The sequence below is a fragment of the Loxodonta africana genome, chromosome 2, assembly GCF_030014295.1.
Source record: "Loxodonta africana isolate mLoxAfr1 chromosome 2, mLoxAfr1.hap2, whole genome shotgun sequence".
Taxonomy (NCBI): Eukaryota; Metazoa; Chordata; class Mammalia; order Proboscidea; family Elephantidae; genus Loxodonta; species Loxodonta africana.
The window spans coordinates 62464234-62478711 of NC_087343.1; the positions used below are offsets into that span (position 1 = coordinate 62464234).

The 14478-nt window shown below is 38.4% G+C and overlaps 1 protein-coding gene across 1 annotated transcript; it reads left to right on the forward strand.

The window, feature by feature from the left end:
- Positions 1-263: 263 nt before the first annotated feature.
- On the forward strand, positions 264-9814 carry GAPT (GRB2 binding adaptor protein, transmembrane). The gene is made up of 2 exons (XM_023545474.2): positions 264-845; positions 3654-9814. Exon 2 carries the CDS (start codon positions 3662-3664, stop codon positions 4529-4531), a length of 870 nt encoding a protein of 289 aa, XP_023401242.1. The 5' UTR covers positions 264-845; positions 3654-3661; the 3' UTR covers positions 4532-9814.
- The last annotated feature ends 4664 nt before the right edge of the window (positions 9815-14478 follow it).

Here is a 14478-nt window from a genome sequence, read left to right on the forward strand (position 1 = left end):
ATGGGTTTTGTGCTTCCATTTCCATCTCTGTAAAATAGGAAATGACGGTGCCTCTCCCATAGGTTGGTGGCAGGGTTTACTGAGGGTTATGAAAAGGGGTTAGAATACTAAATTACTAAACAAAGTTAAACAGCTTTTCTTTCTTATTTGGTTTTGTTTTATTTATTTGCTGTAGGACTGTGCAGAGCTTTTAATGCTGGTATGCCTTTTGAATCACCAGGTAGTTTCTCATACTTACTTGATGGGAAATGTAGTAGAATATTCTAGAAATAGCATACCTCAGAATGTATTTTGGGAAATTCCAATCTAATCAATTTAAAAGAGTATCCTTTCAGAAAGAAAATTGGGACACTGGTTTGACAAGTACAGTTGTAACCTGAGGCACTGGGACATAGTATCTGAAGTATGGACTATTCTAGAAATCATACAAACAAATTTTTAAAAAAGCGAGATTCATGTTACTGCATTTAAAAATCTTTATTTTTGAACTTTAAAGTACCAGTGAAATGACTCATTGATTCTAAAGTGAGAACTTTCAGATGATATTCTAATAAAAAAAACACGCTTCACGTATCATTTTCTGATAAGTTGAAGAATTGTTAGTTGGTAAAGACGAAGGCTTGGACTTCCTTATTCAAAAACTCAAGCCATTTATCTTAATTCTGGTGCATCTGAAAAGAACTTCCTCTAGGGCCAGGAAATCTTGCAAGTATGAAATAATCTGAAAAGAGGAGGTAAAAAAGGAAGTAACTGACCAAAGTGAAAAAGAGGAACAAGTACTAAACGAAAGCAGGCTTAATGCATAACTGCACAAACAAGAGACAGTGTACTATGCCAGCCTGAAGGTAAGTAAGAACCTGGTTTAAGGTGTTTGGGTGATACAAAACTATAAGAAACAAGTTCATTTTTAACTAATGAATGCTCTTATGAACTCAATTTTTAGAAAAAAAAATTGCCTTAGGTAGTTATAGAAAAAACAAATTTATAACTGTTTGAGAGCAGTGTTAATGTTTTGTTACCAGTATGTATGCTCACAAATATAAGATCATGCTTTACAGCTGCCTTGTTCCCAAACAGAAGAGCAATATCTGATTTGGAAAATTTCAGAAGTTTGTCAATTATCTGTGATTTTAAAACAAATAAATAATTGTTAGATAACAGAACTGCTTTTCAAAACAAAACGAACACAGCCTTCTTCAAAACTGGGCAAACTTATTTATGGGTTAAACTATATCTGAAGTTTTCTTGTTTGAAATTCTTTTTTTTATTTTAGTATATCTTTGTTTTTCCTATAAAGTTGTTTTGATGAAAGGAAAGAATGCCTTTCTTTTCCTTTAAAAAATTTTCTTGTCTTTATCTCAGTGAACACCTCTTAGAAAAATTATTTTAATATTTGGCATGTCTGTGCTACATAGAACAGCATAGATGGTAAAAATAAATTCTCTTGGAAATCAAGAAGACCTTATTCTCAGCTGCAGAAGGGACAATAGCTAGACTTTCCCATAGTCAGGTCATGTTGCAGGCCTTGAACCTATTAAGCAAATGCTTGGTTTCAATATTTTCAATTTATTTCAAATATTTGAAATGCATTTCAAGTATGCTCGCAAATAATTACTCGACAGCACTGGGTTATAATCATTTACACCATAAAATATCTCACATATGATAGGTTCTCATCTGTTTCAGAGAAGGAAATGAGGTTGTAATGATTAAGTCATTTGTCAGACTTTCACCCTTAAATGAAGAATTGTGTCTGGCCTTATAAAGGAGGGACCCTACAGATGGTAAATCTCATGCGGTGGACCATATAATTCTCAACCCCAACACCACTTCCCAGAAATCCGAAGAAGATTACAAAGTGTCTAGATCTGGGATGTCTGTCCCTATATTATGACCAAATACATTTCAAAAAAAAATTAATTACCTGTGATATTCAATTTGATATCTCATATGAAATGCCAAATTGAAAATTTGCACATTGATGTCTTCTAACAGTGAACACATTTAGAAGAGTTCACTGTCATTCATGAGTAGTCAGTGAGGGCAGGGCACAACTTGGTGGGTCTTTTTTTTTCCTCCTCTCTGTTTATCTTTACTATCCTGTGAGCAGATTCCTTCGTTCACTCAACAGAGATTTTATAATGAGCTAATCTGTGCCTAGTGCTAGTGCTGGTGACACAAAGATAAATAAGACTTGGTCCCCCAGTCATCAGGAATCTCAGAGACAGTCAAGTGATACAAATTTAGTGATGAATGCGCCTGATAGCCATTTACAGACATTTGGGTAAGAATAACGTTTTGAGGAAAATGTTTCTTGAATCCGGGTTCAGCCTCTTCTTGGCTGTTAGTCAAGTTATATAATATCTTTAATCCTCTCTTTTCTTACCTATAAAATGGGAATAACAATACTACCTATTTCATACGGTGGCTGTAGAATTAAAGGGGATAATGCATGTAAAGGATTTAGAAGTTGACCCAAAGTAAGCTCTCAATAGATACTACTGATGATTGCATTCGTTAGATGATGATAATCATTTCACAAGCACTTTTACAATATTGACTGTAACCATTTCTATGTCTAGGTTGAAAACATACAGTAATAATGCTTCATTGATAACGTCTTAATAGAACATTCAGCCTAGTTGAACAATTCCCATTTTGCTCCGCTTTGCCATTTTAAGCCAGTGACTGAAAAACCCTTTGCTTTCGAATCTATTCTAACTCATAGCTACCCTATAAGAGAGCGTAGAACTGCCCTATAGGGTTTCCAAGGAACGACTGGTAGATTGGAACTGCCAACTTTATGGTTAGCAGCCATAGCTCTTAACCACTGAGCCACCAGGGCTCCAAACACACTAAAAATCTTAACTGAAAAAAGTTATTTCTGTAAGGTATGAGAAGACTGGGGATAGGAAGGGTTTCAAAGATATTTTGTTTTATTTCAAAGAGCTATTCTCATCTTTTAAATACAAACTAAATCCTTTAGAAGACATACTTTGAATTTTAAACTATCAACTTAAGCAATGGGGTACTGAAATTGGGAGTCATTTGCTCATTTAATTTATTTGGTTATTTATTCAATAAATATTGATTGAGTGCCTTTTCTTTGTTAGGTGTTATGATACTCTCTAGAAATATAAAGATGAAAAGACTTGGTCCCTGCCCACCACTTGATCAGATAGGAAGACACACAGTTCCTTGTAACATGAGGTTCCATGCTGTAGTAGAGAATGGGCTCATTAATATGGAAATAGAGAAAAGAAGCAGTGGTTAAGGAAAGGACGTGGTTTCTGCCCACTCCGACGAGGGATGAGCAAGGCATCACAGAAGAGGTAATGGGTAATGGAAAGTATATCATACATATGCTCTTTCCCCTTTCCTCCTACTGGGTTCAGAGCATTGTCTTTCACTTACTAATTGTTAGCCTTATTGTCAAAAAGCTTACTGAACTCTAAGTAATACAACCACTCAGGGCAGGGCAGGGACAGGTTACTCTAATTCATTTTGTCTTCACACAGCAGCTGGTACTGTATTCTATATTAAAGCAGAAACTCAATAAATTCTGGTACTTAATGTATTTGTAGAAATCGGTGATTTTTAAAATTATGCTGCGTAATAAATATGCAATTAATATATTTTTAAATTTATAACAGGTTACTGAATGGCAGATCGTTCAACCCTCATTTTCTTGAGTTTTCTGTTTTGTTATCATCTTCCATTCATTTTTGCTTCATCTTGTGATTCACTGATAGAAAAGGATATAGAATGGAGTAAAATCCCCTGCGATACTGTGCAATTGTACAGTAATGGTTGTAATGTAAGAAGCATCAGATGCAAAGAAAACTATCATCCAAGACAAAACTTACTCAATCTCTCCTCTAACTGCATCAGAACTTTGCCAGATAGTGTTTTTTCAAGGCTAAAAGGAAAGTGCCTGCAGCAGTTTCCAGAATTATTTTTGAACCGTACACCACTACAAAGAATTACGTTGGACTGTACCTGTGTATTCATTAAGGACAACATCAAGCTGCTAAACAATACCGTCTGTGAAGAAATGCTGAAAAGCTGTGGGGATACTTCAGTGGCCTTTTCCATAGGAATTTTTCTGTTTTTACTCGTGGTGTTCTTGGGAATTGGGTGCTTTTGGCACTGGAAACACCCTGACACAACCCGATTTACCTTGCCAAAGTTTTTGCGACGAAGAAGCAGCAAGAGAAACAACTATGCTAAAACGCCCTCCTTGAGTTCCCAAGTTATTGGCCCAAAGCATAAAATCTCAGCTCAAACCCAAGATCACAGATCTGCTATGGGGAAAACTACCATACACGGCAACTATGAAAATGTGGAAGTAAGACCTCCCAAAGCTAAAGAAGAAACTGATAAGGAAATATATGAAAACACAAGGCAGTCCAGTTTTGAGGAGCATATCTATGGAAATCAAACATCATCTGACTATTACGACTTCCAGGAGCCTCATACTTCTGAAGCCCCTCAAGATGAAGATATATATATTCTTCCAGATTCGTATTAACTTTTCAAAATACTGGATTTAGTTATTTGAGGATAAATATTCACTGGGGTTTTTATTGTACTAATATCATTATTAATCAAGTTCTTCTGATGAAATTCAGTGGCCGCTCATCTATCTCTACCCCTTTGAATCTTTTGTATGTGTATCAAGTAGATGAATTCTAGATGTCCTCTCTACCCTCTTTGCCTTTAGGTTAAATCTGTATTTATATTATTCTTCCTCCCAAATGTTACCTGAATTTATCTCTTCCTTCCGTTTCTACCGCTACCATTTTTTTCTGGCTCTGGATAATTGTCACAGCCCCTTCACCAGTCTTTCTGACCTTAGTTTCTACCCACTCAATTCCTCGTGATGCTGCCAGATTTTAATCTTCAGAAAATATCCTCAGTGTCTACATTACTCCTTTGCTTAAGAACTTTTAATGCCTCCTCTTTGCTAAAGACATAAGACCCATAACCCTAACTCCAGAATTCATGATTTTCCACAGTTGGGCCCAATTTACCTTTCCAATGACTTTTTCCTAGTAATTCCTCACTTCGCTGCTTTCATCAGAATCATCTAAAAACCTGCCAAACTCATCTCAACTCCATAGTTTTGCTTGTATGCCCCCCTCAAACCTGTCTTAGACCGTAAGTTCAACGAGTCTTCTGAATCATTTCAAACCTGCATTTACCTTTTTTTTTTTTTTCTAACTTCCTATACTTGTCCTGCCTGCTCAATGTCTTAGGCATTTAAGCATATCAATATTTGTTATAATATTTTATTACTAAATGTCATATGAAAATGCCTTAAATTCTCAGCTAAAGAATAAGGAACTGCCTCACATTCCTATTTTTATCCCCAATGCCTAGACCATCATATGAGGCAGTCAATACTTATTGAATTGACATGAATTGAATTGTATATTTTGCTAAGTAGCTTTGAGAAAAATCTAATAAATGAATTCATTACTCATCCACCCAGGCAATATTTATTGAGTACCTTCTGTCTGTTACAGTCCTGTGCACATGACCAGGGCAGGGGAGGGGAGCACAACAGTGAAAAGAGTGACTTGAATCCTGAACAGGTACAGTCTAGTAGGGAAGAAAAGCAATATACAAAACAAGCAAACAAATAAATACTGTTCTAGTTATTAACTATGATATCTCATCTCTGAACCTCCCTTCTATATGCTGCTCTGAATTGCTTGGGCTAGAACTTGTCAAAGTACATTTTTCCTTTGTCAGGTGACTCCATGTTAGGCTCTGCCAAAACTGGGTGCTAAAGAAGACTGGAAGACAATTTACCAGTTGCCATTAAGTCAATTCATACTTACAGTGACCTCATGTGTGTCAGAGTTGAACTGTGCCCCATAGGGTTTTCAATGGCTGATTTTTTCTGAAAGTAGATTGCCAGGCCTTTCTTCCAAGGTGCCTCTGGGTAGACTCAAACCTTCAACCTTTCAGTTAGCAGCTGAGGACTTAAAACCATTTATGCCATAAGTCAAAGCCAACTTGATGGCAAGTGGTTTGGAGCCACTAGGTGGTGAAAATAGTTAACACACTTGACTGCTGATCGAAAGGTTAGAGGTTTGAATCTACTCAGAGGCACCTTGGAAGAAAGGCCTGGTGATCTACTTCTGAAAGATCAGCCATCAAAAATCCTGTGGAGCACAGCTCTACTCAGACACGCATGGGATTGCCATGAGTTGGATTTGGCTTGACGGCAACTGGAAGGCTATAGGAAAAAAAAATTTTTTTCTTACTGTCCACATCAGGTCAGATACCCTAGCCATGTTCTTTACTCCAGCATTAGCTGGAGTTTTTAGCTTCCAGTTTCTGGCCCCTTCCAGCATTCCCAGAAACAGTTTTATTGCCCCCTGTCAGAAGTACCAGCACCTGCGAGGCAGTACTCACTCCTTACAGTCTGAGGACCAGCCTCCCAGGACTCTTCTCCAAATTCCTGAGGTACTAGCAGGAGCCAAGCAGCACCTGCTCTTCAGAGTCCTGGGTGCCAGACCTGTAGTTCTTCTCCTAGGTTCCAACAAACCCCAGGCTAAGGGGTGGTAGCTGCTTCCTGAAGTTACTATCTCTGTGGTAACTCAGTGTCTCTTTTTTGCCTTTTCAATCTGCTAATGCTTGTGTAACTAATTCCCTAGATTAAATTCTCTCTGTTAAAACAAGCTGGTATGTTTGTTGGATGAAACTGAATGATACACACAAAAATGGTTGTAGATACTTTGAAGAAAAAAATAGCTATTTTTAAGAGCGATGAGGTTAACAAGGGAAGAGGATTTTAATTTAAATAGTCAAAGGAGGCCTCTCTAAGAACATGCTTAAGCTGAGGGTAAGAAAGGATCTAGTCACGTTAATGTGATGATGGTCAAAGGGTAGGGATGGGATCAGAATGTGAAAAGAACCTGAAGCATGAAAGAATGCATGGTGCTTTAGGAACTTAAAGAAAGCTACCGTTGCTGGATCTTAGAGAAGAGGGGTTGAAGCGACGACACCTGATGGGTTGGTGAAGAAGGGACTAGCAGACCATACAACCTCTCATAGGCCTTTGTATGCATCTTAGATTCTATTATGAGTGTAATTATAATGTATAAAAGAGATTTAAGCCAAGAAGTGACATGACAACATTTTTTAAAAAGATTCTGGATTGAGAAATGACTGTAAAGGGGCAAGATGGAAGTTGACAGGACAGTTAAGAAATTTTTACATTTAATTTAAATTGGAGTGGTGGCAGCGCAAAGACATTGACAATGCTTCCCTATATTTTAGAGAAAATGCCTATAGTATGCACTGATGAACTGAATGTGTGTATTTGATTGGAGAGGGGTAAGACCTGGGATTGTGGGAAAGGGAAGAATCTAGAAAAGCCAACTCTATTTCTGGCTGGAGCAACAGGGGTGATTGTAAAGCATTTTACTGAAATGAAGAATATTTAAAGAAGAAACAGGTTTGGGGGTATATAAGTTAAGCATGAGTTGGACTGTCAATAACAGAAAATCAGGCTACATCGACTTAGACACCTAATCATTTTATTTCTTTCACATAACAAGGAGACTATAGTTAGTCATCCAAGGGCTTGTTGTATTGGCTCAGTGATACCATCAGAGATCCAGGATCTTTCTATCTTTCCTCTCTGTCGTTCTTAGTGTTTGACTTTTACTTCATATGTGCTGTCTCACAGTAACCATCTGGCTACGGAATCTCCAGGCCTTACATCCATGTTCATGAGGAAGGGAGAAGGAGAAAAGGAAATATCAGGAGATATCTGTGTATGTCCAGAATTGTGTCACATGGAACTCTCTAGGGTGGGAAATTAAATTTTAGTCTTTTTTCATCTCATAGAAATGGAGGTAAGGGAGAGCAGGAATTGTAAGTGGAATTTGGGTCAGCCAACCTAAAGATTTGCCGCATGGTCAATAATCAATTTTGGGCATGTTTATTTTGGTATGTTCTAAGACATGTATTAAGACCCAAGTAGAAATATGCAGTAGGTAGATGAATATACGTATTTGGATTTTGGAGAACAGGTCTTAGTTGGAGATGTAAATTTGAGACCTTTAAGCATTTAAGTGGTTTAAGCATTTACAAGAACAAGGATGTATGTAATCACCTGGGAAAAGACTATAGGGAGCAGAGAGTGAAGAACACGGAGAGAAGAAGGGGAGGAATTTAGAAGTTTCTCCCCAAAGCAATATTTAGAAATTAGATCAATAAGGAGAGTCTAGCGAAGGAGGCTGAGGAAGAGTGGCCAGTGAGAAGGGAGGTAAATTCTTATGAAATCTACAAATGGTGGTTGATATTGTGGAATATATTATAAATTGGAACTTATCTACTATAGTTAATTATCCAAAGGAGTCCCTAGGCAGTGCAAACAGTTAAGCCTTAAGCTCCTAATTGAAAAGTTGGTGGTTCAAATTCACCCAGAGGAACCTTAAAGGGAAGACCTGGTGATCTACTTCTGACAGGTCACAGCCATTGAAATCCCTGTGGGGCACATTTCTACCCTGAAACACATGGCATCACCATAAGTCAGAATCAACTCCATGGCAACTAGCTTGTTTTTGCTCTCCATTCTTCTCCCCATCCTATTTCCTAATTCCTCTTCTGTCTCCTCCTTCTTCTTTCTTTCTGTCTTTCTCCCCACCCCACTCTCCAGTTTCTATCTCCAAGGAGTGCTGATGGTGCAGCGGCTAAGTACTTGGCTGCTAACCATAAAGTCATGCTGTGGGAGAAAGATATGGCAGCCTGCCTCTGGAAAAATTACAACTTTGGAAACCTTCTGGGGCAGTTCTACTCTGTCCTACAGCTTCGCTATGAGTCACAATCAACTCAATGACAACAAGTTTTGGTTTTTATCTACATCTCAAAAGTAAAAAAAAAAAGGCCAATGAGAAATAAAGATAATAAAGTTCATGTCCATCTATTGAGAGCAGTTTTTATTTGTGTTATATTGTTAGCAAAAGTAACCACATGCACCACAATGAGAAGAGGAAGGATATTGGGGGTGGGAAAAGAGATGGTACCATCAAATACATTGAATGTGACTTTGCTATGCTATGTACTTAGAAATGTAGGCATGTTTATATCCTATGACTCATGGCTAGTTACTGTAAGACATCACGGCCAGCATCCAGCAACAATGAGCACTTGGCTTTGACCTCTCTCTCAGCCTGTAATTTGAAACACTTCACTTCAATCTGCCTTATACTTCACTTCTTAACCTATTACTTATTTCCACAGCAACCCTAGCCCATTTGTAAGCTTCCTTTACAACTTCCCAGTTATTGCTCAGCCCAGACACTTGAGGGTGCTTCTTCAGCATCCATTTCTGGCTTCTTACCTCGGTGGTGGCACTTACTCTCCCCTTAGACAATACTCCCTCACTGTCCTGATTTAACTCCCCTACCCAATCCAGCCTAGTCCCCAGGCTCCTACTGAGACATAGGCCCTGGTGGTATTTCTGTCAGGTTCCTTTCAGCTGCTGTGATCGGGTACCAGATAAACAAAAAAAAAAAATTTGCCTTTCAGCTGATTCTGACTCATAGCAATCATGTAGACAGTGTAGAACTGCCCCATAGGGTTTCCAAAGCTGCAATCATTACAGAAGCGGATTGCCACGTCCTGCTCCCATGGAATGGCTGGTGAGTTGGAACCACTACCTTTCAGTTAGCAGCCGAGTGATTTATTCAGTGAGCAATAGGCATGGATATTGATTATTCTAGCAAAAAAATGTCCTGTTTAGGACTTTAAAATTGTGGCCATCTTCTCCAAGTCCAATTCTGAAGTTGAGAGCAATATTAATACTTTCCTTCTCTAGTAGGCAAATAGAAGCAATTTCAAACATTGTCATTCATACTTTCTGAATTTTCCTCAGTGGTAAGGTATAGAAAAATAAACCAAACCCAAACCCGTTGCCATCGAGTCTATTCTGACCCCATAGGACAGTAGAACTGCCTCATAGGGTTTTCAAGGAGTGGCTGGTAGATTTGTACTGCTGAGTTCTTGGTTAACAGCAGAGCACTTAACCACTGCACCACCAGGGCTCCATAGGGTTTCTGAGGAGCAGCTTGTGGATTCAAACGGCTGAACTTTTGTCTAGCAGTCAAACTCTTAAGCACTGCGCCACCAGTAGCATATAGAAAAATACCAAAAAAACCCCAAACCCTTTGCCGTTGAGTCAATTCTGACTCATAGCCACCCTATAGGACAGAGTAGAGCTGCCCCATAGGGTTTTCTAGGACTGCCTGGTGGATTTGAACTGCTGACCTTTTGGTTAGTAGGGTTATATTTTAACCTGTGTTCGGCTTTACTGCTTTTAAAGAAAATAAATATGACTTTGATAGTGTTAAGATATGGAAACCTCAGACCAAAATGAGAGAAAATCAAAACAAAAAAAAACAGGCCATCCAAGGTCTGGGAGTCCACTGACCATAATCAAGCTATTTTGTACCAAAGAATGTGAATAATCAGCCTTCTGTGCTTTAGAATCAAGAAGTGGAAGCTGCCAGGCATTACAGAACTCCTTAAAGACAATCAAAGAGCCTGGTGGCACAGTGGTTAAACACTGAGCTGGTAACTGAAAGACTGGCAGTTCAAACCCACCAGCTGCTCTGAGGGAGAAAGATGTGGCAATCTGCTTCTATAAAGATTACAGCCTTGGAAACCCTATGGGACAGTCCTATTCTGTCCTATAGGGTCTCTATGAGCCAGAATTGATTCGACAGCAGTAGGTTTAGCACGAGTAAAGACAATCACTAAACTGTCCATTGGGTTTTGTCCTTTGCTACAATATAAAGCCATCAGGCCCTACTGTCTCAAGAATGGAGTGGAATATGGTGAGACTGGTGTTGCTATCAGAGTAATGGTGACCTCATAGATATTCTGGAATAGTTAGTACAGCACTGGTATTATTTTTTCCTTAAATGTTTAGTAGAACACACCTAGTTTACATATAAACCTGAGATTTTCTTTGTGGGAAAGTTTTTAACTACAAATTCAATTTCTTTAATAGACATAGAACTATTCCGTTTATCTATTTTGTTTTGATTGTATGTTTGATCAATTTCAGACTGCGGAAGTTGGTAAAAATCTTCAATTCCCTCATTATTGGCATTAGTGGTTGGTGCGTAAATTTGAATAATAGTCATATTAACAGGTCTTCCCTGTAAGTATATAGGTATTATCCTATCACTCACAGCTTTGTACTTCAGAATACAGCTTGAAATGTTCTTTTTGTTTATGAACGTGACACCATTCCTCTTCAATTTATCTTTCTCCACATAGTAGACAATATGATTGTCCAATTCAAAATGGCTAATACCAGTCTATTTCAGCTCACTAATGCCTTTTTTTTTTTTAATGCCTAGGATATCGATGTTTATGTGTTCTATTTCATTTTTGACAATTTCCAATTTTCCTAGATTCATACCTCGTACATTCCAAGTTCTCATTTTGAGTTGTGCCACCTCAGCAACTGAAAGTCCTGAAAGCTTTACTTTATCCACGTCATTAAGGCCCACTGTACTTTGAGGAGGGAGGCAGCACTTCTCTAGTTGTATTTTGAGCTCCTTCCAATCTGAGGGGCTTATCTTCCGGCATTATATCAGACAACATTCCACTGCTATTTATAAGGTTTTCACTGGCCAATTTTTTCAAAAATAGTCCACCAGGTCCTTCTTCCTAGTCTGTCTTAGTCTGTAAGCTCAGCTGAAACTTGTCCACCATGACTGACCTTACTAGTATTTAAAATATTAGTGGTGTAGCTTCCAGCATCACAGCAACATTCAAGCCATCACAGTGTGACAAACTGATAGATGCATGGGGTAATTACAGGTGATTGGAATGCAGAAGTTGGAAACAAAGAAGAAGGGTTGGTAGCTGGAAAATATGGCCTTGGTGATAGAAAAGACACCGGAGATCGAATGATAGAATTTTGCAAGATCAGCGTTTGCTCCATTGCAAATAGCTTTTTCCAATAATATGAACAGTGACTATATACATGGACCTTAGCAGATGGAAAACACAGGAATCAAATTGACCACATCTATGGGAAGAGACCATGGAGAAGTTCAACATCATCAGTCAGGGCAAACCTGGAAGCCAACTGTGGAACAGACCATCAATTGCTCATATCCAATTTCAAGTTGAAGCTGAAGAAAACTAGAACAAGTCCACGAGAGCCAAAGTATGACCTTGAGTGAATCCCACCTGAATTTAGAGACCATCTCAAGAATAGATGGGATGCATTGAACACTAATGACCAGAGACTAGACAAGCTGTGGAAGGACATCATACATGAAGAAAGCAAAAGTTCCTTAAAAAGACAGAAAAGAAAGAAAAGCCGAAAACAGATATCAGAAGAGACTTTGAAACTTGCTCTTGAACATCAAGTAGCTAAAGTGAACAGAAGAATGATGAAGTAAAAGAGCCGAACAGATTTCAAAGGGCAGCTCAGAAAACAAATTAAGTATGACAATGAAATATGCAAAAATCTGGAGATAGAAAACCAAAAAGGAAGAACACACTCGGCATTTCTCAAGCTGAAAGAACAGAAGAAAAAAATCAAGACTTGAGTTGTAATAGCAAAAGATTTTATGGCCAAAATTAAGCATTTGTCTGCTAATCAAAATGTCAGCAGTTGAATGTACCAGTTGCCACTTGAAAACTTATGGGGAAGTTCTACTCTGTCCTATGGGATCACTATGAGTTGGAATCGACTTGATGGTAGTGGGTTTGGTTTTGGGTTATGGGCAAAATACTGAACAACACAGAAGGCATCAAAAGAAGATGGAAGGAATGTACAGTCAACTGTTCCAAAAAGAATTTGTCGATATTCAACCATTCCAGAAAGTAGCATATGATCAAGAACCAGTGGTATTGAAGGAAGAAATTCAAGCTGCACTGTAGGGAATGGTGAAAAACAAGTCTCCAGGAATTGACAGAGTAACAAACTGAGGTGTTTCAACAAATGGATAAAGCACTAGAGGTGCTCACTCATCTATATTAAGAAATTTGGAAAACAGCTTCCTGGTCAACTGACTGCAAGAGATCCATATTTGTGCCCATTCCAAAGAAAGGTGATCCAACTGAATGTGAAAATTATCAAACAATATCATTAATATCACACACAAGTAAAATTTTGCTGGAAATCATTCAAAAGCTGTTGAAGCAACATATTGACAGGGAACTGCCAGAAATTCAAGCTGGATTCAAAAGAGGACATGGAACCAGGGATATTACCGCTTATGTCAGATGAATCCTGGCTAAAAGCAGAGAATACCAGAAAGATGTTTATCTGTGCTTTATTGACTATGCAAAGGTATTAGACTATGTGGATCATAATAAATTAGGGATAACATTCCAAAGAATGGGAATTCCAGAGCATTTAACTGTGCTCCTGAGGAACATGCACATAGACCAAGGGGCAGTTATTCGAAAAAAAACAAGGGGATACTGCATGGTTTAAAATCAGGAAAGGTGTGCATCAGTGTTGTATCCTTTCACCATACTTATTCAATCTGCATGCTGAGCAAATAATCAGAGAAGCTGGATTGTATGAAGAAGGTGACATCAGGATTAGAGGAAGACTCATAAACAACCAGTGATACACGGATGACACAACCTTGTTTGCTGAAAGCAAAGAGGACTTTAAGCACTTAGCAATGAGGATCAAAGACTACACACAGCCTTCAGTGTGGATTGCACCTCAACGTAAAGAAAGCAAAAATCCTCACAACTGGACCAATAAGCACCATTACGATAAATGGAGAAAATATTGAGGATGCCAAGGATTTAATTTTACTTGGATCCACAACCAATGCCCGTGGAAGCAGCAGTAAAGAAATGAAGACCTCTTTAAAGTCTTAAAAAGCAAAGATGTCACTCTCAGGACTAAGGTGAGCCTGACCTAAGCCATGGTATTTTCAATTGCCTCATAAGCATACGAAAGCTGTACAAGGAATAAGGAAGACCAAAGAATAACTGATGTCTTTGAATTATGATGTTGGTGAAGAATATTTAATACACCATGGACTGCCAGAAGAACAAACAAATCTGTCTATCTTGGAAGAAGTATAGCCAGAATGCTCGTTAGAAGTGAGGATGGTGAGACTGTATCTCAAGTACTTTGGATATACTCTCAGGAAGGACCAGCCTCTTGAGAAGGACATCCTGTTTGGTAAAGAAGAGGGTCAGAGAAAAAGAGGAAGACTCTCAACGAGATGGATTGACACAGTGGCTGCAACAATGGGCTCAAACATAGCAATGATTGTGAGGATGGTGCGGAACCAGGCCGTGTTTCTTTCTGTTGTACATAAGCGGCTATGAGTTGGAATCTACTCAAGGGTACCTACAACAACTGTATAAGAACCTTAAAGCAATACACTTCTGTTTATCTCCTCCAAGCCTTTGTGCTTTCATTATCATGCTTTTTACTTCTACATGTGTTATAAATTC